The 19,906-nt window shown below is 34.8% G+C and overlaps 2 protein-coding genes across 2 annotated transcripts; one reads left to right on the top strand and one right to left on the bottom strand.

The window, feature by feature from the left end:
• Positions 1-1,077: 1,077 nt before the first annotated feature.
• On the bottom strand, positions 1,078-2,039 carry LOC106101342 (sex-determining region Y protein-like). The gene has a single exon (XM_013280524.1). The coding sequence runs from the start codon at positions 1,838-1,840 to the stop codon at positions 1,175-1,177; it is 666 nt and encodes a 221-aa protein (XP_013135978.1). The 5' UTR covers positions 1,841-2,039; the 3' UTR covers positions 1,078-1,174.
• A 9,508-nt stretch (positions 2,040-11,547) lies between these two features.
• Positions 11,548-17,862, top strand: LOC106101335 (transcription factor Sox-14-like). The gene is made up of 3 exons (XM_013280518.1): positions 11,548-11,941; positions 16,740-17,040; positions 17,129-17,862. The coding sequence occupies exons 1-3, from the start codon at positions 11,739-11,741 to the stop codon at positions 17,291-17,293; spliced, it is 669 nt and encodes a 222-aa protein (XP_013135972.1). The 5' UTR covers positions 11,548-11,738; the 3' UTR covers positions 17,294-17,862.
• Positions 17,863-19,906: the final 2,044 nt, after the last annotated feature.

Raw genomic sequence — 19,906 nt, 5'->3', positions numbered from 1 at the left:
TGTGTTCAACGTGGTATGGACGTTGGCGAAAGCGTTTCTTAATTTAAATATCGCATATTACTTTTGTTGTAATAATAATTAAAAAAAACACTAATAATTGTTGTATTAAGAAGAAGCGAATTTCATTTATACTGATAATATAACGGAGAAGCAAAGTTTAATGATTGGTGCAAAAAAAATATTAAAATAGATGTTCCCGTTTAAAAAGTCTGCAATTGTGTTCTCATAATTCCTCTACTATAACCAAACGATGACGTATTGTTGACGACAAAAATATTATCTCCGGGGTTCAGTTCAGACAATCAATTACAGGCCCCATCAATCTGAGGAGCGAGAAGTGTCGCGTCATGACGCCGACATTACTCTGACGTGACGTGACGTGATGCGAACCAACGAATCATCGCCAACGCTCGAAGTTCTCAGGAAATGACGCGGTCCGACTGCAGATTTGCAGACATACGTTGTATTTATTTAAAAAAAAATCTCTTTAGTTTCAAAAATAGTGATATTTTAAGAAAATCTAAATTAGATTTGTAATAAAAATGTTTCCACTAGCATCGGAAGAAAAGTGAAGAAGAAAATTGCGCTTTTAAAACACTAAGCTATCAATTATTGGTTCACTTACCTTAATCCTGAAGTTTAAAACACACAAATCCAAACATGAAATTATTATTACTAAGTAATGTGTAATTTTTAACTATATCTTTTGAAAAAAATATAAACGTTTAGGAAGTTCGAATAATGCAAAAACTCCATAAAAAAACGAGTATCCATTTGGTTTAGATTTCGAACAGCAGTCAATACTAGGTAAGTAATAAACCTTTTTATACATTGTTATGTTCTTTATTGTATAAAGAAACACGCATACACAGTACTTGAGTTGGCACGTCAGACAGAAAGGTATTCTTATTCCCGATGTGCCAAATTAAATGACAGGAATACTAAAGTAAATCTAAAAATTAATACAAATACAGTATTGAGTAATGACTTATTATAAATAGGTATATGACTTTTATGTAGTTTTGTTTTAGTTAATTGTATTTTAAAATTAACACTTTCACAAAACAACCGTGTACAGAAACTATGGCGGTTAAAAACTTGTTAAAATTTTCGGATAACGTGAGTGAATATAACAAATGCATCGCTAAAACTTCCGATAACAAAAAAAGTTAATCTATTGAACACCGAACGGATAATATGAAATTCTGGTGACGTCACCGGGCACGTAATGTAAGTCCTGATAGGCTTTCACCATCATCTGCTGGTTGACGACAGCGAAAGGCCTCGGGGAAATACTCTCTATAGATGGTAAAGGCCTTAAATCTAAACTAGGTAGGGCCTCCTCCTTTGGCCTGATTGTTGTCGGCACAAACGATGTTTGAGAAATCGTCGGTACAGGGTAACTGATCATATTGTTATACATAAACTGATGTTCAGTGTAATTCACTGGGATCTGATAGTTTTGATCAGCTCGAGGTTCTATCTCAACGAACGCCTCTCTACTGTAGATAGCAGGATTACTATACGTTGGTTCTATTCGGTTCTTTCGACGCGGACGGTATTTGTAGTCTGGGTAGTCATGCATGTGCTTCAACCTTAATCTCTTCGCTTCATCTATGAACGGTCTTTTCTCCGTTTCGTCCAAACTCTTCCATTCATGTCCGAGTCTCTTCGATATCTCGGAGTTGTGCAGTTTCGGATTCATCAGAGATATCTTCTTCCTCTGCAATCTTGACCATACCATGAATGCGTTCATTGGTCGCTTTATGTGGTAAGGATTTGAGTTTCTCGACATTTTCTGCGTTGGTTTTGCAGTTTGGATGTCTATTGGGTACGCCATTTATTTGCTCCTATTACAATTGCTATATTTTCTTAGTAACTTTCATGTTTGAAATAAAATTGGGTCTTCCATATAGTCTTCTTTCTTCTGTACATTTTAACACGACAGAACCATTTGTAACATACGATTGTTTATAGTTGGTTTGTGATAATTGTCCATTTCAACATATCATTTATGTGAATAGCTCGCGTAAGCTTAACCGGGCACTGGCAAGTTTGCACTGATCACCAGTTCGAAGCCAACTAAATCTGACCGCTGTCATTAGGCCAACAAAGGCCGCACCACAATAGCAATGACAATTTTCAACGTATTATCTGCCGCTGAATAAAGAGCGGCGACAATGCAGTGATTGCTCACAAATTGTCAAATGATACTGTCGTATGTTTTGTGCGAGGCGCGCCCGCTCTGTGCTCTATTAAAAAGAAGTGGTGCGTACGGTCTGCAGACGAACTATACGCTACATGTGCATGGACAGGACATGACGAATAAAATCATGAGAAAATTTCAATCTTGTCCTTTTTTGAGGACCACCTTTCGCAAGTGACTCTGTCCGCATGGAATTAAAAGAAAAACAAAAGTGTAGCCTATAAGACTATCCTTTAAATCTGTGCCAAATTTCATTGAAATCCGTTCTGCCGTTTAGGCTACAAACTCTAACAAATATCAATCAATCTAAACTTTCACTTTTATAATATTAGTATGAATATCATATTTAGAATTATAGTCAAGATAGCAGAAAAATTAGAAGACAAGGAACTTTCTGTAACTTCTCAGTTTCATTTTAACATTTAGTTCCACAGAGATTTTTTGTAGTTGTTTTTGTTCTTTACCGAATTGTTCGTATCACATTTCACGATTCATTTTCCTTCTGTTCTGCACGTCTCGTGTCGTAACACCAATGATTAATAGATGTCGCGTTGTTTAGGAACACGGGTTTTTAATAAAATACATTCATACAATTTCAAATGAGTAAATTGTAGACGACAGTGGGAAGCTAACGAAAGTGACCCTTCTTTTTAAATATTTACGCCTTTATCTATAATTTTTACAAGTTTATATACTTACTGCTGCCAACAATCTGTTGTAAAATGTGGTTAGCAAATTGTTATAATGAACATTAGGTGTACAAACATAATATTTAAAACTTGAAGCATTTTTAATACTACGCCCAATAAAGGGCACATTCTCGATTCAAATATAGGCCTAACCTATAGAGTTAATAAATTTGGAGTGTTTGTATGTAATGTCGCAAAAAAAACATATTTTCGTGTATGTGATATGTATGCTTTACCTTTTTTATCGATGGGGGAATCTTCAAAAAGATACCCTTCCTTCTGGGGGGAAGACAGGGTTATATGAGGTTTGTACCCACTAAAACCCCCTCGGTGGCCAGCCTGTAGTGCAATAGAAGAGAGTTCCGGGATCTCCTTGGAACTCACCAGAACCTTCGGCACTTTACGACACAGTATAGGACATTGCCTGATGTTCCGCAGCGTTATGGCTACATAGGACCACGCTATGGCACAATCCTCCCGGACCATTATGTATGCTTTACTTATGACGAAAAACAGATTATTAAAATTCTTATCTTTGTTTCAATCTCCGTAACAGTTGGATAGATTTTGGCGGGAAGATAACTGATGCAAGCGGGATTATTATATCAAGCTTTTTTAACGCATACGACCGCTAGACTTATGCATAATATTTGCTATTCCGTCGACTTTCGATTTATGGGAAATATGTAAAACCTTTTACAGCGAAGTATATAAATTTCTGTCATATAATAAAACTATAAAGGTACTTACTTTATCGATAACTTAGACGTTATTACTTATCTTTGAAGTCAATTGAATGCTTTATTTACTGTTCATTTCGCAATAGAAATGTATTACACTGCGATGATCTAGCATTGTGCGGTAATGGAGGCAAGGTGTGGCTTAATCCCGCCGTAACGCATTGAAGGCAGCTGCTCGATTTGCCAACAAACAAATCAATAGATCGAGTCCAACTCGGCCGGACAATGCACAATCGAGAATATAGAATTGCGTAAAGTTATCTATTTGTGACTACTGGCGTTAGGGTAGGGCAACCGCCCAGGGCACCAGGCTTAAAGAAGTGAGTTTGTATTGCAGTTAGGAAGTGCTGTAGAAATCTCGCCCAGGGCGGTAATGCTAAAACCGGCCCTGTTTGTGACCGGTACTGTTTGTTTACTTGCAATGAAAACGGAGAGTGGAGAAATATATAACTAATTTGGTTTCTATTAATATTTCTCTATCATAATGACCTGTTTAATAACAACTAATTTAGTTGCCATTTTATATACGTAGGTGAGGAACCTCTATTCAAGTAATATAAGTACTATTGACTTTTGAACATACTGGCGACATCTATTAACGGATTTTAGGCTTATTGCAAGAAAAAACCGTTTTTACTTTGTTTTTTTTTTACATTTATCAAGACAAAACAATATCCAACTATTTTAAGCTTAAAACGGTTAAATTAAATCGATTGACATTTTTAGAAACAATTAAGAAATTATTTGTTAATTTAAAAAAGCGACATCTAGTTTATTAAATTAATATCACAACGAATGACCTCACCAGATTGAAAATTCTGTCAAACGTACTGCTAGATGGCGCTACGTTGCTTATTTAAGTAGTTCGCCCACTAGATGGCTATAGTTGCAATAAATATGTGAAATAATAACTTTTTCAAATGCCATGATTTTGGCTTACAGAAGCATATATTATTAAAGAATAATTTTGAACATCAGCAGCAAAAAACCAATAACACGCGGTGTTTTTTTAATTAAGTATCGGATTATCAAATTTTATATTACAAATGTAAAAAGCAAAAAGTAATTAATATAACATTTCTTCTACCGAAACGGTATAACGAAAAAGCCTACAAAAAAAAACAAAACATAGAACATTATATATACCGATTGTAAAAGGTTTTATTGTATTTAATAAAAAAAAAACAAAAAAGCCAACATCACGCGGTGTTCCCAGGCGGTCACCCATCCAAGTACTGACCGCGCCCGACGTTGCTTAACTTCGGTGATCGGACGAGAACCGGTGTTTTCAACGTGGTATGGACGTTGGCGAAAGCATTTGTTAATTTAAATATCGAATATTACTTTTCTTGTAATCTTGAAAAAAAAATAAGCAAAACACGAAAGAAAAGTATTTACATCGATTGAAAAAAAAAATTATTCTGTTAAATAAAAAAAAAAACAAAAAGCCAACATCACGCGGTGTTCCCAGGCGGTCACCCATCCAAGTACTGACCGCGCCCGACGTTGCTTAACTTCGGTGATCGGACGAGAACCGGTGTTTTCAACGTGGTATGGACGTTGGCGAAAGCGTTTCTTTATTTCAATATCGAATATTACTTTTCTTGTAATCTTGAAAAAAAATAAGCAAAACACGAAAGAAAAGTATTTATATCGATTGAAAAAGTTTTTATTCTGTTAAATAAAAAAAAAAAAAAATAAGCCAACATCACGCGGTGTTCCCAGGCGGTCACCCATCCAAGTACTGACCGCGCCCGACGTTGCTTAACTTCGGTGATCGGACGAGAACCGGTGTTTTCAACGTGGTATGGACGTTGGCGTGCAGACATAAGAATTATATGGTTAAGAATAATTCTAAAAAAAAAAGAATCATAATTAATATATACTAGGAATAAACACTGCTACTGCACACATACGTCTTCTTAATAAATTAATAGCATAATATAGGTAACGTTTCTTTTTAATTTAAAGAAACATTTAAATGCATAAAGAAATGACACTCGTTTCCAAATGATAAGCACCGTGAAATTTATGTCAGAAGTCGTAAAACTGGTGCAAGCCCACCTCGACAAGGAGCCACTTTGTAAATCACTGGAGACATAAAGGGGGTATTTAAGCTGCCATATTTATGAAAATAAGATCCTATAAAGCTATAATAGAAGATACAAAAAGCTACCGCTCGGTGGCGTCGCGAGGGAACTGTCCGTGACGTTTACACCTCACGATACGATATATCGTATGCCTTGAATATGACTGAAAAATTACATTAATAATACAACAAAACGAAGACAAAACTACAATTAAACGATTTGAATTTTAGTTTATCTTAAATATAAAAATTATTGTTCGTTGATTTGTTTAAAATCATTGCTTAATAACAAGGCAATTTAAACATTTGAAGTATGTATTGAAAATAAGGTATAAAAATTTATTTTGATATCTAAAATAATGTGAACAAACAAGTTATTTACAGTTGCATCATTGGTCTTGAAGTGTATGAAAATATTGAATGGATCGTGCAGTGTAAAGGGACCTTAAGTCTTAACTTATTGTTATTGGGGATTTTAAGCCTCAGTTTTATGTTTGATATCGTCGTCGGCGCTCGCCCACCTATTTATGTTTATATAGATTTATTATCAGACACTTGGCAAGAAAATGGCCGCGAATCGTATACAATGTTACAAGACTTATAAAATGAAAAATCGTATTTGTTATCTTTTTATTAATTTTTATTTAACAAATAAATATCTTTATAATGAATTTAAAATTAATTTCAACACTATCTATTAACTATCGCTGGAAAACTAAAGATAGTTTGTTTTAACATTTGGATGAGAAATTGGTCTAAAAAGTTTGTTCAATAGATTTAAATTTATTTATATTATCACTATGGCTATAATCATACTTAAACATTAAATATCGTGTAAAAACTGACTGAAAACTCATATTTCACTAAAAATAGGTTATACAATAATGCAAATGATTATATATTCAGAGCACACGACTCGGCAACAAACAAATAAACACAAATGCGAGCGAATAGAATGGAGTGAAATGTTATTCCACACCCTGTATAATAAAAATGTCTCTTGTGCTCTATAAGAATTGTACATTGCATAAAATAACAGACGATATGTCGCAGGATTTCCAAAACTAGGAACGAATGGTAAGTAATAAAATTTGGTGTTTTAAAAATAACCTTTGAAAAATAATAAACTATCATTACTCAAATAATAAATAAATCATACTAATACTATAAATGCGAAAGTTTAGATGGATGGATGGATGTTTGTTAGAGTTTGTAGCCTGAACAACTGAACGGATTTTGATGAAATTTGGCATAAATGTAGAGGATAGTCTGGAGGAACACATAGGCTGCTAGCATTTGTTTTTTTTCAACTCCGCGCGGACGGAGTCGCGGGCAAGAGCTAGTGCTATCTAAATAGTAGAAGCGTATCAATGGTATTATCTTAAAAATCTTATTGACCCTTAAATTGAAATTTTTCTCTCCTTTTACACCAAAATATCCGCTCATGCTTTCAGTTTAAATTACGGATATCTTGAGACTTATCTCTGAGATGAAACTGTGTTGTATATCATGTATTCCGCGGGTCTCCTTTATGTCGGCATTGATAGGATATTTTATTTCCTACCCGTTCAATAGCAGGCGTGTGGGAGACCCTTTGTGTCTCCGTTACATTTACATTTAACATATAAAAATATTCACTACAATACTATTAATAAGAAGTAAGGATATTAGTACTCAAACTATCGGAATGTTTAGTACGAACTTAGTATGGAAACTTCTTTTTCTTTTGATTAGCTGTGCCTCGCGACTTCGTCCACAGGAAAAAAATTAATAAAAATGTAGTCTATGATACTCAGTACATATAGTTTTAATGGTGCAAGATTTTTTTTTAAAATATAAGGTGACAAACGAGCAAGCGGCCACCTGAATCCACCGAAATGAAAAGCGACCGCTGCCCATAGACATCCGCAATTGTAGATGCGTTGTCTACCCTTAATTGACGGAGGAGGAGACCCACAAAAAGACATTTCCCCTTTCTATGCGTCTCCTCCACCTTCAAATCTGCTTTTCCTTCCTATCCTTTCCTCTTAAGAAAAGGGTGGAAAGGGAAAGGGACTAAAATTAGGCCTCCGGCACAACAATCATCAGACGAAATGCGGAATTGCTTCCACTTCACGCCTGTATTCTGTGTTCGTGGTATTACACCGCGCGAGCCGGCCCATTAGTGCGAAGACGTTAAAGCGGGGTCTACAACTGTTAAAACTCTAACTAGGTTCAGTCATTTTTGAATTATTTCTGTCCATACAAAAATACAAATCTTTCCTGTTTAAAACATTAGTCTATACTTATATAAATATAGATTATTCAAGTAAGTATAGATTACTAAAATAATTTTGTTAAGTTACTTGTTATATCACTAGAAAGGTTAAAGAAAATGATTGGAAATCAACTATAAATTAATACAAGAACGTTCGGTTCTTTAGTTTTAGTTTAGTTCAATATTATATTCCTAATAACACCAAATTATTAAGAAAAGTTTTGTCTGCAGCATTGTATAGTGAATGTATCGTATTCACACCAAACAATGTGTGACGTCCCCTCTACGCTGTAGGCGCTACACGGCGCATATTGTAGCCGCGAGCTACGATGCTACGTGACTTGCCGCTACGGCTGATATTCACGTATAAAAGACGACAAAACGAACAAAGCCGAACGGATATTTTGGTACCTTTATTAGTAAGTTAGGAGTTATTTACTAAGTTATTATATTAATTACGTTACAGATGACTATATTACTCTTAAAAACATAGATAAAGAAAACTGAAAATATACTGTAAAAGGTTATATGTAATACTAGTCTTAACCCGCGACTTCGTCCGCGTGGGTTTATCAAAAACAAAAGTGAGTAGCCTATGTGATCTTCCAGTCCTTCCTCTACGTCTATGCCAAATTTCATCGAGATCCGTTCAGCAGCTTAGGCTACAAAAACTATCAAAAATCCATCTAAACTTTCGCATTTATAAAAATAGTAAGAAATAAGATGTTGTAGATATTGCCCGCGAATTCACCCGCGTGAAATTAAAATAAATAGATTATGTTACTCACTAATAACGTAGCTTTTTTGAAATCGGATGAATATTTTTCGAGTTATTCCAATACATACAAAAATACAAATCTTTCCTCTTTATAATATTAGTAAGTAATGAAGAAGAAGTAAGAACAAATGATTGAAAAGTTTATAAGTATCTAATCGTGTGCAAAATTTAACTATTCGAATATAAATTAAAACAAAATGGCGTTTGTTTCCATTTCCATTAAATTCATAATTAGTTGATATTACAATATAATTAAGGTATCGTAAATACGGTTAGTGGTGCGGACGTCCAGTAAAAGCGGTGTAGAGAGTGGCGAGTTGCCGGCGGCGAGGCAGCCAGCCGGCAAAAGGCCGTATAACGCGATATTGTCACGCTGCCGGATTGTTTTATGTACACTTACTCACATAAATGGGAAGCAATTTATATGTATGAATTTAATTTAAAGCAGGCAGCCAATAATTAAATTCACAATACTTTTAAAATTGACAATTATTTGCAAGCCGAGTTTCTAAGCCAGAGGGTCCTGTTAGAGCAAAGAATAAGATCCACTTTAGTCGGCATATAGTCCTAAAGAAAGATTAAAATGTTTAATAAAATGATAAGGCTTTTGTTGGTGATTGTACCACGCACCGAGGTAACTGAATCACCGGCGAGGTTCTATTTCAATTTGACGCGCACCCGCCAGCCGCCAGACAAGCGGCCGGCGACACAACCTTCACACAACATTTTTGTGTTATTCGACGAAGTTATTCGATGGTAATTTGATAGCTGAAAACAAACGTAGAACAAACGGTGTTTTTCAAATAGAACTTGAAATTGTTTAAAACGAGAATAAGGAACATTTTAAAGGGTTAGTTAATACTTGTTGAACACCACGTTTTGTACCGCCATAACTAAATATTTTTAGTTACCATCTTTTACTACTTTTTTTTTTCATAGTATAAAGTGATAACTAACCATTGATTACAATTGCAGTCGTGTTTACTACCTATAATCGACAAAGAAGAGACGCATATAAAGAGGACATTTTCCCTTCCTATGGGTACGTTCCAAATTCAAAATGGTTACTTATACGTCTTACTACTCGCATAAATATTTCGTACTTAATCCACCTTTACCCAAAATTATCATTATACTTAGACTTCCAGTAAGTAATGTAGTAACAAATACTAGGGTTAGTAATTTTATCTCTATCTTATATATTACTAGCTTTCACCCATGACTGTCCGCTTAAAATGAAATAAAAAACAGAAGTAACTAGTATATGTGTTCTTCCGACTATTATCTACATTTATGCCTTTGATAGCCATCTGTTCGTCGATTTAGGCTACAAATTATAACAAACATCATTCAAAACTTTTACATTTATAATATTACTAATGATAAAATTAACAAAATCTGTAGGCAGCACGAACTTGATCCATTCACGGCGAGCGTGACTACTGCAAGAAGACGCTTAGCACTTGACTTTTTTATATAAAACATGAACTGTTACTCACATTATTAATACGTTGTGGCTATTGTATATTGTTATATTGTACCTAATTTATACATATTGTAAATAACTATTTGGTAGTTAGCAGCAGTACCTGCTGTTTGTTTCTGCTATAATATTGTTACAAGCGAAAACTTTTCATTGGCTCTCTGTCATCTAGTTTATAGTTACTTAGATAAGGTTAGGCTGTAAGTTTTCCATGTGTTACATTAATATAAAAATAAAATAAAATAAATCAAACCACACAAAAACTGTATACAAGTACACAAACGCATTAGCATAAAAGCGGCTCTGTATTTGGACGACGTACTCTATAATTACGTGTAGATGAGGTGTCCATTAGGCGGTATTCAGGCGGGCTTGTTTGACCGCGAACCGCCTCATGCAAATTCGCGGCCTCGCCTGAATGCAGAGAATATGTCGTGTCAAAGAACTTCGTTTAATGTGACAACGGAATATGGAAGCGGAACCAGATTTTCATTGCGGTAAAACCTATTGAAAAACTTACCTTATTTATTATGTTTTTAATTAACTTTGTTTTTGTAACGAAATATATGTGTCAATGGTTATTACTCAAATAATTTTGAAAATTTATGAAAAAAGAAGGTTAATAAAATAAAAGTGCTCTATTCTTTGGTTATATCGGTAGTTAAAATAATCAAAATTTAAATAACGTTTATTTATTAGATAGTAATTTAGACTTATTTTGTCTATGGCTTTTAATATTTTGTATTTATGTCATTATCTTATATCTAATTACGTAAATTTATTGAAAATATTATTTGTAATTTAGACTTATACTGCTTATCTTACAGTTTTGTTACTTATTCCTTATTCCCTCTTATTGATTTCAAAGAAAAAAGATTCATAGTTAGTTTTCAGAGCCAGAAACTCGAGTTGGCACACAGACAAACATACGTAACACGTATGCACCCACACTAGTGTAGTATAAGAGCCAATGCATCACTGCAATGCGCGTTGCCGTTCTCCAACGCTGCATACATTTCAAATTGTCGCCGTCCAATTACGCGGGGGCGCGTTTTTCACTAAACGAAGGTTGCGGTACAAAAAACCGAATTTAATCTCGCTAATAAACATGCTAACAAGAAGTCGGGTCACCTGTTGCTCTCCGCGAGACGGTCGTCTATCCGGCCAATCAGACGCCAGCGTCCGCCCAACGCGACTTCTCATTGGCCTTTTAATTTAAGGGGGGACATACGCGAAGGGGGGAATAAACCCAGGCCGCGACACAAACCGTGGCACAAGCGAGAAAAGCGGCGCATTGAGCTTTCGGGAGCTTTTCACCGGCGCGGTATTTTTCAATCACGTCGTCTTGTGTTATTATTGTTTTTAACAATAAATTAAGATTAAATAAATCGAAAATTCAATCTTATAACTGAATACTAACACTATTTAATTATAAAATAATGTATGGACAAAAGTGTAACTAGAATTTGAAATTAACGTATAAAAACTTGTGAACCATGTCTCTTGGAAAGCAGCCCGCGGAGCACATCAAGCGGCCGATGAACGCGTTTATGGTGTGGTCGCGTGGTCAGCGGCGGAAGATGGCGCATGACAACCCTAAGATGCACAACTCTGAGATATCGAAGCGGCTCGGTGCTGAATGGAAGCTGCTTACGGAGATGGAGAAAAGACCATTTATTGACGAAGCCAAGAGGTTAAGGTAAGCTGGTGAATATACGACAATATATACGTACAAAATTTTAAAGTAATCAATCTATAATTACTTAGGTATTATTGTTATAATGAAGAAATATTTGTACTCTCTATGTAATGAATAAACTCAAAAAATACTGGACCGATTTTAAAAATTCTTTCACCATTAACCCTTAACTTGGCAGAATTTTATTTTTTCGAATTTCAAAATAATATTCATAGCACCTTGATGACCCAAGGTGCTTAGAAAAAAAAATTATGTATCTCTACAGATACACTAACAAGAAAAGGGTAAAAGCTACATTACCACTGAGTAACATAGACTATATTTACTACTAGATTTATTTTAATTCCGCGTGTACGAAGCCCAGAAAGTATTTATAATTTATAAGTATTTTATCTTAAAAAAATATAAAAGGTTTTGTGATGATGGTTCCATCCGTTAATAAAATAACTTACAAGCGCAGTCATTCATCAAAATAGTAAAATAATCCATTTTAGTTTCGTTAAAAATAAGTTAGCAGTTGATTTAATTTATTTCATAAATCAAATAAATTTATGCGTAATAAGAAAGAATTGTCAAAATCGGTCCACTAGCGGCGCAGTTATGCCGTAACACATATAAAAACAATATACAGACGAATTGAGTACCCTTTTGGGAAGTCGGTAAACAAAAGAAGGCCGAAACATATTTTAATGCCTGGATTTTTAAACAACATATTTTATTTACATGTTCGAAATTCAAATACTGTTGCCAATTTTACAAAATTAAGCACGTAACATAAATACCTAGTACCTACGTTCTAAGGATCGCAGTTAGTTTGTACTTTTTAAGGTAAATTTTCAAAAATTTTAGGTCACAAAATTATATAGAGGATCGCAAAATATGAATATTGCGAACATTACGATGTACAAAATAACGTACAATCGTGCAAACGCATAGATAATTATATCTTACTTCTTACTGATATTATAAATGCAATACTTTAAATGGATGGCTGCATGTTGAGTTTGTAGCCAAAACTGCTGAACGGATCTCGATGAAATTTGGCATATATGTAGCGAAAAGTCTGGAAGAACATAAAGCTTATTTACTTTTTTTTAATTTAAAGCGGACGGCGCCTGTGCGGAAACTAGTATAAAATAATTGCATCTCGTCATAAAACTGATTGATTTAAATCGACCCTTACGGCGCTTCAGACTTCTAAAGACTTCTGGGGACGTCCCCAGAAAAAATAATATATTAAGATAAGAAAACCTTTCATAACTTGTGAGTCTGAACAGCGTTAATAACTAATCATTTTAACTATAAAACCAACCAAGTTTTAATTTTACTTCATCATATAAAAGCAGTGGAACACATTCCCCACACATGCAGAGTAGATTTGATAAAATTGATAATAAAAGAAACCATACAAAGAGTAACTTAAAATAAAACCCCTCGGAACGATAGCAAGTTTAAACAATAACTATTTGCATTTAAAAACAAACAAGCAATCCAGCCAGCGACGTCTACCACAGACTAAAACAAACACGACACGAAAACAACGTATTTAATCTGTGATACACATCTTATTATCTTTTTAATTCCGTATCACAGAGTAAACAGGCGCTGACAAAACAGCCAGCACACCTGTAAGTTATCACTGTGAGAGACAAAAAGGTTTTATTTGTGCTGGCATTGCACCAGGCGACCATAAATGAACAGTGGTAAAATTGTAACACAAATAAATGCCCGGATGTTTGACACGTTAACAGCGTCCTGATAACGAGTTTTTTTAATTAGCTAGATGCCGTAGATTTACTGCAAATGTTTTAATAACTTTTTAACATTTAACTAAGTCAAATGATTAAGTAGACTATCCCTTTAACGCATAACGCCATCCGTATATAATTAAAAAATTAACTTGTTAGGCAGTAGAAGGTAATGATTACGATCATACTTCATACTAATATTATAAATGCAAAGTTTGGATCGATGTTTTTTACAACAGCTTTCGGATCTTGATGAAATTAGAACACTTAGGCTACTCAGGCCGCGGTTAAGTCGCGGACAAAAGCTAGTCATTACTACTCACTTTTCCTATAAATATAATAATAACGAAAAAACACATAAAAAAGACATCAGAATCAAACACAATGCATAAACCCGTCCCCTAATCTTCACTAATCACGATCCTCAGAGCAAATCGCAACTTAACAAATCAATTTAATCTGTGAGAATACCGCCGGCGCTGGAGTGGGACAATTATCTATTATTCATAGTAATATCTTGCATTGTTAGGGGCGGGCGCGTTATCGGGGTGGAGCAGGGCTATAAAAACCAGCTTATGCGTTCGGTCTAGCTCTTTGTGAAGGCTGGCCGCGCCGGGGAAGCGAATTTGTTTGTTTGCGAACTGACTCCAAGTTTGACGCTCGAATCGCTTTTTGAATGAGATCCTTAATTGACTTTCTGTCTAAAGGTGCATAATATATTTGACTTTTTGTATCGTTTAGATTTGATAAGTTAACATTTACAGTAATCACTAAGATTAATTTCCTTTTCTAGTTACGTAATTACTAATTGCAATTGATAACAAAACTACTTTTATTTTTTGCTTCTGTTGGATTAATCTTCAATTGTTTTTCATTAATACATTGTTTTAAAAATTTGCAAGACCTTTCCTTCGGAGCCGTTATCTTAACCCTTTACACTGTGATGTTAGACTAGTAGTAGTAGAAATGAGTAGTAAATGACGACCCTCGAATGTGTAGTAATAGGATCCCTATCTACTAGCATTACTAAAGCTAGTAATACCAGTAGTAAGATCCACGAGCAGTCACGCTATCGGTCACCATAATGCAGACGCACCTCTATTTGCGTTCCTATTTATTTTTTTATCGTCGACTATTTGATCGCTGCATACAATCGAAAACGGCTGGCCACACAACGCCACAGATAATAAAGGCAAAGATAACGAATTATATTATCTGTCTTGAAGAAAAGTATTCCGGTTAACTTTTATACTGATAAACTGTAGTTGTAATAATTTCTGTTTTATACAGCAGTATGTGGTTGTCTTGAAAAATGTCTACGGCGCAGTTAACTGATTTGAAATCAACCATCTTCCTTTAAGTCACCCGAATTAATTTACGGCGTCATACCAGTCGAATATATATTTTATTATTATTTGAATACAATATTAATTAGATAGACGTGTCTTCGGATAATTGGGCGGACCAAACATCCATGTAACCAAACATTTTTGGTTGTAGTTACTTTATTTTACATTTGCAATACCTAATTCTCCGAGTATAGAGTTTTTTAGTGACATAAAAAAGATTAAACAAGGAACGGAAGAAGGCAATAAATCATAAAAATCCAATACCGTCACAATATTGACCATCAAAAGGAACAATTTCAATATTATAAACGAAATAAAGCGTCTCCTCGTATCGATATCGATATCGATGTTTGTCCAACTCGATTAACTCGGACGAAGATACGCCAAAAAGTGTCCGATAAAAAATAGATATGATTTTTCTTGGGCGAGATATTTTGTTATTTTCCTTGCGCTTATCGTGTTTATTTGGCTCGCAAACACAGTAATGAAGGAATTGATAGTGCGCCGGTCGACGACCCCTGACTTTTTTCAGAAGACGTTCTTTGAATCGATATGTGTTTGCATTCGATATTGTAGCGAATGAATAGAGAAAAAAAGTTAGATAAATGCAAAAGGACATGTTTGATATTGATTTTTTGTTGCGTAAAATATTTATGTATATGTAACAATAAGTACCCTTCGAGATTTTTTTATGTGATAAAAGTATCTGTACTGTCTTAACATATAGATTAGCTATACACAGACAGATTACTACAAAAGTGTAGTAATCTGTCTGTGTATAGCTAATCTATATTGTTCATTACTGAACCCTTTACTCGATACTGTTTTATTGAAATTTTCCATTTAAAATCTCGAAACTCTTTTGCGTTATATGATTTTTATCCAAATCAATTAAATAATGTGTTACGAAATCTCATTGTGTCTATAAAATTGAAAACGAGCAAATTAATATTATCGCTATTTCAGTCGCTAAATTAAAATCAGTTAACCCTATTAACGTTATAATCATTTAAAATCAAACTGTTCGCTTTATTATCGGCCAGTCTAATCACACGGAAAATACAATGCAAATAAATACATTGAACAAACAGAGCTCGTAACCTCAGCATTCAGTACTCGAACTATCGTCCGCCCTCCGTCCATTCGAATAATTACAATCGACTCGCTGACAATCGCGCGATTCTATCACAAAGCTCGCATAATCGTGCGCTGTGTCGCAGCGCGGCACATCACTATAGGACGCATGTAAACACACCGACAGCTGAATTTAAACCTTATTACAATGGAGTATAGTTCACTATCTATCGTGATTATAGCGCACATAGTGAAGGGTATAGAATAACACTCGATTGTGATTCGGACAATGCAATAATCCGTGCATTGTTGAAACGACATTGTTGTTTTAAGGGCGGCGCGCGCTCGCGACAATTGTGCGCTTTATTGCATAAATAATAATGTTACTCTGGTCGGTGGCATTTCATTGTCAGTTATTTTGGCTGACTTATAGAATTTGCGGACACTAAATAATTAAAAGCGTCAGCTATTGTGAGGTCAGACTATAAAATTACAAATTAATTAACGATAAAAAACTGTTTTAACATTTTTTGGCGAATGTAAATAACTAAGAGTTATTATAATGATAGTTCTTTTAGTTTATCTTATTAACTAAAACGACTAAGTAATTTAATTTTTCTTCTATAGAGCATTACACATGAAAGAGCACCCCGACTATAAATACCGGCCGCGGAGGAAACCCAAGGCGCTGGTGAAGAAAGAGCCAAAGTTCGGCTTCGGCATCAGCGGGCTGATGGCGCCAGTACCGCGGCTACTGCCCCCTTCCTTACCTCACCCTGTACCGCAGCTACCCGTGCCTCACCACCTATTACCCGACAAACCTGATCTCAGCAGGGCGCTGTTCCCGCCCCTGCCTTACCCCTTTTACCCCTTTGCGAAGCTACCCTCTGATGAAGGAAAATTGGCTGCTGAGCTGGCGCACTTGCAGGTAAATTTATATGTAGGTACAAAATAAATAAAACATGAGATATTTATAATTAAAAAAAGGCATATTGAAAATTCAATTTTGTTCATAGGCACTATATGGCGGAGCTCTCTATAGCAGCGCGTTCTACAGCAACGCACTTTCCCCCTGCGGCTGTCCCCCGAGAAGGTCACCCTCCCCTCCCCCGGACGTCAAGCGCCCCGTCGCCTACGTCCTCATGAAGAGCGACGAGGAACCGCCCCAGCATGTTATATGAAGGCCAGTGCCGCTCCCAGCCCGGCCCCTGCCGCTCTGGGAGCGACCCTCCACTTCTATGCAGGAGAGAGACAGCCCTGAAAGTGTATAAGGTTAGATGAAGACTATTCGCTTCAGGACTATTCAAGTGGAGAGACAACTTTGATAGTTTTTGGAAACCAAAGCTCGTGGAAGGGACAGCCCTGATAGTGTAAGTTAAAGTGAAAAACTCTCAAGCGGACAAAAAAACGACAGTGGCAGCCCTGATTGTGTTGTCGAGTCCTAATTAACAATTTTCGTGAAAGAGACAACCTTAATATTAACTGACGCGGTCGAAATACCAATATCATCGGTGTTTGACATTCGAATTATGAAGTGTTAATTGTGTAAATTTATGACGTAGCCAATCCGAAGTGTTCTTCCAAAGGGATAAGTGTAATCATAGCTAAGGATTTAAGTTTTTATTACTCGTGTAGACAACCAGTGTTATATTTAAAGTACTATATGAAGTAGTGTTAGATTGATTTTAAATGACTGAGGGCTAAAATTATTGTGTTTTTACATTCCTTTTTACAAATTTTCGTTTACTTTAGACAGTGTAATTACCTTTAATAAATAATAGTTATATTATTGTAATAATCAAGTTTGTTTTTTTTATAGTTCTCTGTAATGATTCAAGATTTAATTTTATTCTTTGATTTTTTAAATACGTAGGTAAATTCAATTGTATCTATCATGATATAATTTGCCTAAAGAATTTAACATATCATGTATAATTAACACAGAATTATATCTAAAAGCAATCTAATTAAAGTAAGATTTGCTTCTTTTAATTCTCAACATATTTGTAGTATTTCGCAAACTACCATCGATAGACTTTTACATTTAGAGCGTACGTACACTTGAAACTAAACTATCGCACAACTGTTTAGTCTCGCTTTGATTCCTATGAGTTATATGTTACACTACTCGATTTTTAGTTGTGCAACTAATCAGTTGAATTGGCTGCGAAACAATCGACAATCGCACAACAGGTGTGCTATAGTTTAGATGTGCACCCGATCTAAATTGTTTATTTTTAAACATTGTATTTGCTCAACAGATTATTAAAATAATTAAACTCTCGTTAACCATTATAACAAATACGGTCGAATACTGAAACGGATAACAGCGTTTTAAATGATGAGGTGACGCTTACGATTACGAGGCGAAATGTTAATGATTCGTTTCAGTATTCTTGCGATAATCAAAATAATTTTATAATAATACATTAATAAGTTTAAGCTCTTACTTATGTGCTGCAAATAGCACGTAATTGTAAATAATTAGGCGAAACATTTTGTAAAAAAACTAAACTAACGTAAAGTTTTAAGTATTGTTTGTTGTCTTTAGAAAAGAAAAAGTTTGTTAAAACGAAAAAATTATTTGAAATGAGGCCTTTTTAATTTTGATTAATTTAAATTTATCTGTAAATATAGTTTGTTGTTGATAAAATCTTACGAACGAAATAAAGTTTTGAATGTTAAGGTGTGTACTGACTTGAGTTATGCGTGTAATGGAACACGGTTTTAATGCAGTAATTGTGTTACCGGGAAACAAACGAACACCGTGCCGAACGAATGTTACACTTCGTAACATAACAATGGGTAACGTCAGTAGACACCTTAAATCATTTTATTATTTAAATGCAACGGTACAATTTAACAAAGAATCATTTGCAAATCAGAGAGAATGTTAATTTTTTTATAGTGATTGATTTTTCATAGACAATATAAATGTTATGAAATAGTTACGCATTTGTTTTTTTCATAGAATTATTTGCTTATTTTTCCCACCGATGTTCTAAATTAGAATTGTAGTTAAGAACTGTTTAATTAATTACTGTTAGTTTATACTTTGTTTGTTGTTATCATTTTATTACATTACGAATTTGTTTTATATAAGAAAATGTAAATTTAATAAATTTAAGTTTTTATCAGGGTTTTGAGTTGAGCTGCAAGTAAATTTTAAAGAAAACTTCTTTTGTGTTTTATTGATCACCTATTAAAATGATTTGGTCAAACATATTCCTCTCTCTTTCATTCACAATCTTTAGCGATGGAAAGCTACGTTTATTTTGCAGCAGTTTTCTAAATTTTACCCCTTCGACTCTCTAGATATATCTCTTAACATCCCTTCTCAATTAAAAACGAAAAAATCTATATCTTACTTATAAATGTGAAAGTTTAGATGGATGGATGTTTGTTAGAGTTTGAAGCCTAAACTGCTGAACGGATCTCGATGAAATTTAGCATAGATGTTGAGAATACTCTGATAAAACATATTATTTTTATAATTCTTCGCGGACGGTGTGACAGGCGAAAGTTAGTAAACAATAATAGTGTGAAAATTGGAAGGATAATCGAAAGTGACATGTGTTCGTTGTGCGCGAGTGAAGTGGTACTCGAAGCGGCCGCGCGGCAACATCTTTAAAAACATCGAGGGAGAGAAATTAATCCGGAACGCACTCGATTATCTACGAATAAACACTCGCACCAATGAACAATGGAGGGCCACGCACATGTTCGAATATAAGCCAACAAGCCGAGACCTATTTACTCTACTTCATTTATTTGCGAGAAATTATCGACTGGTT

This window comes from Papilio polytes, unplaced genomic scaffold, assembly GCF_000836215.1.
Source record: "Papilio polytes unplaced genomic scaffold, Ppol_1.0 DF823991.1, whole genome shotgun sequence".
Classification (NCBI taxonomy): domain Eukaryota; kingdom Metazoa; phylum Arthropoda; class Insecta; order Lepidoptera; family Papilionidae; genus Papilio; species Papilio polytes.
Note: the sequence above shows the minus strand (reverse complement) of the source record. Positions and strands in the feature narration are given on the sequence as shown.

What these genes read in the sequence shown, in the direction of transcription:
- LOC106101342 (XM_013280524.1), bottom strand. Translation starts at nt 1,840, where the DNA reads ATGGCGTACCCAATAGACATCCAAACTGCAAAACCAACGCAGAAAATG.
- LOC106101335 (XM_013280518.1), top strand. Translation starts at nt 11,739, where the DNA reads ATGTCTCTTGGAAAGCAGCCCGCGGAGCACATCAAGCGGCCGATGAAC. An exon ending in GACGAAGCCAAGAGGTTAAG is followed by an intron (nt 11,942 to 16,739) that starts GTAAGCTGGTGA and finishes TTTCTTCTATAG; the next exon opens with AGCATTACACATGAAAGAGC. An exon ending in CTGAGCTGGCGCACTTGCAG is followed by an intron (nt 17,041 to 17,128) that starts GTAAATTTATAT and finishes TTTTGTTCATAG; the next exon opens with GCACTATATGGCGGAGCTCT.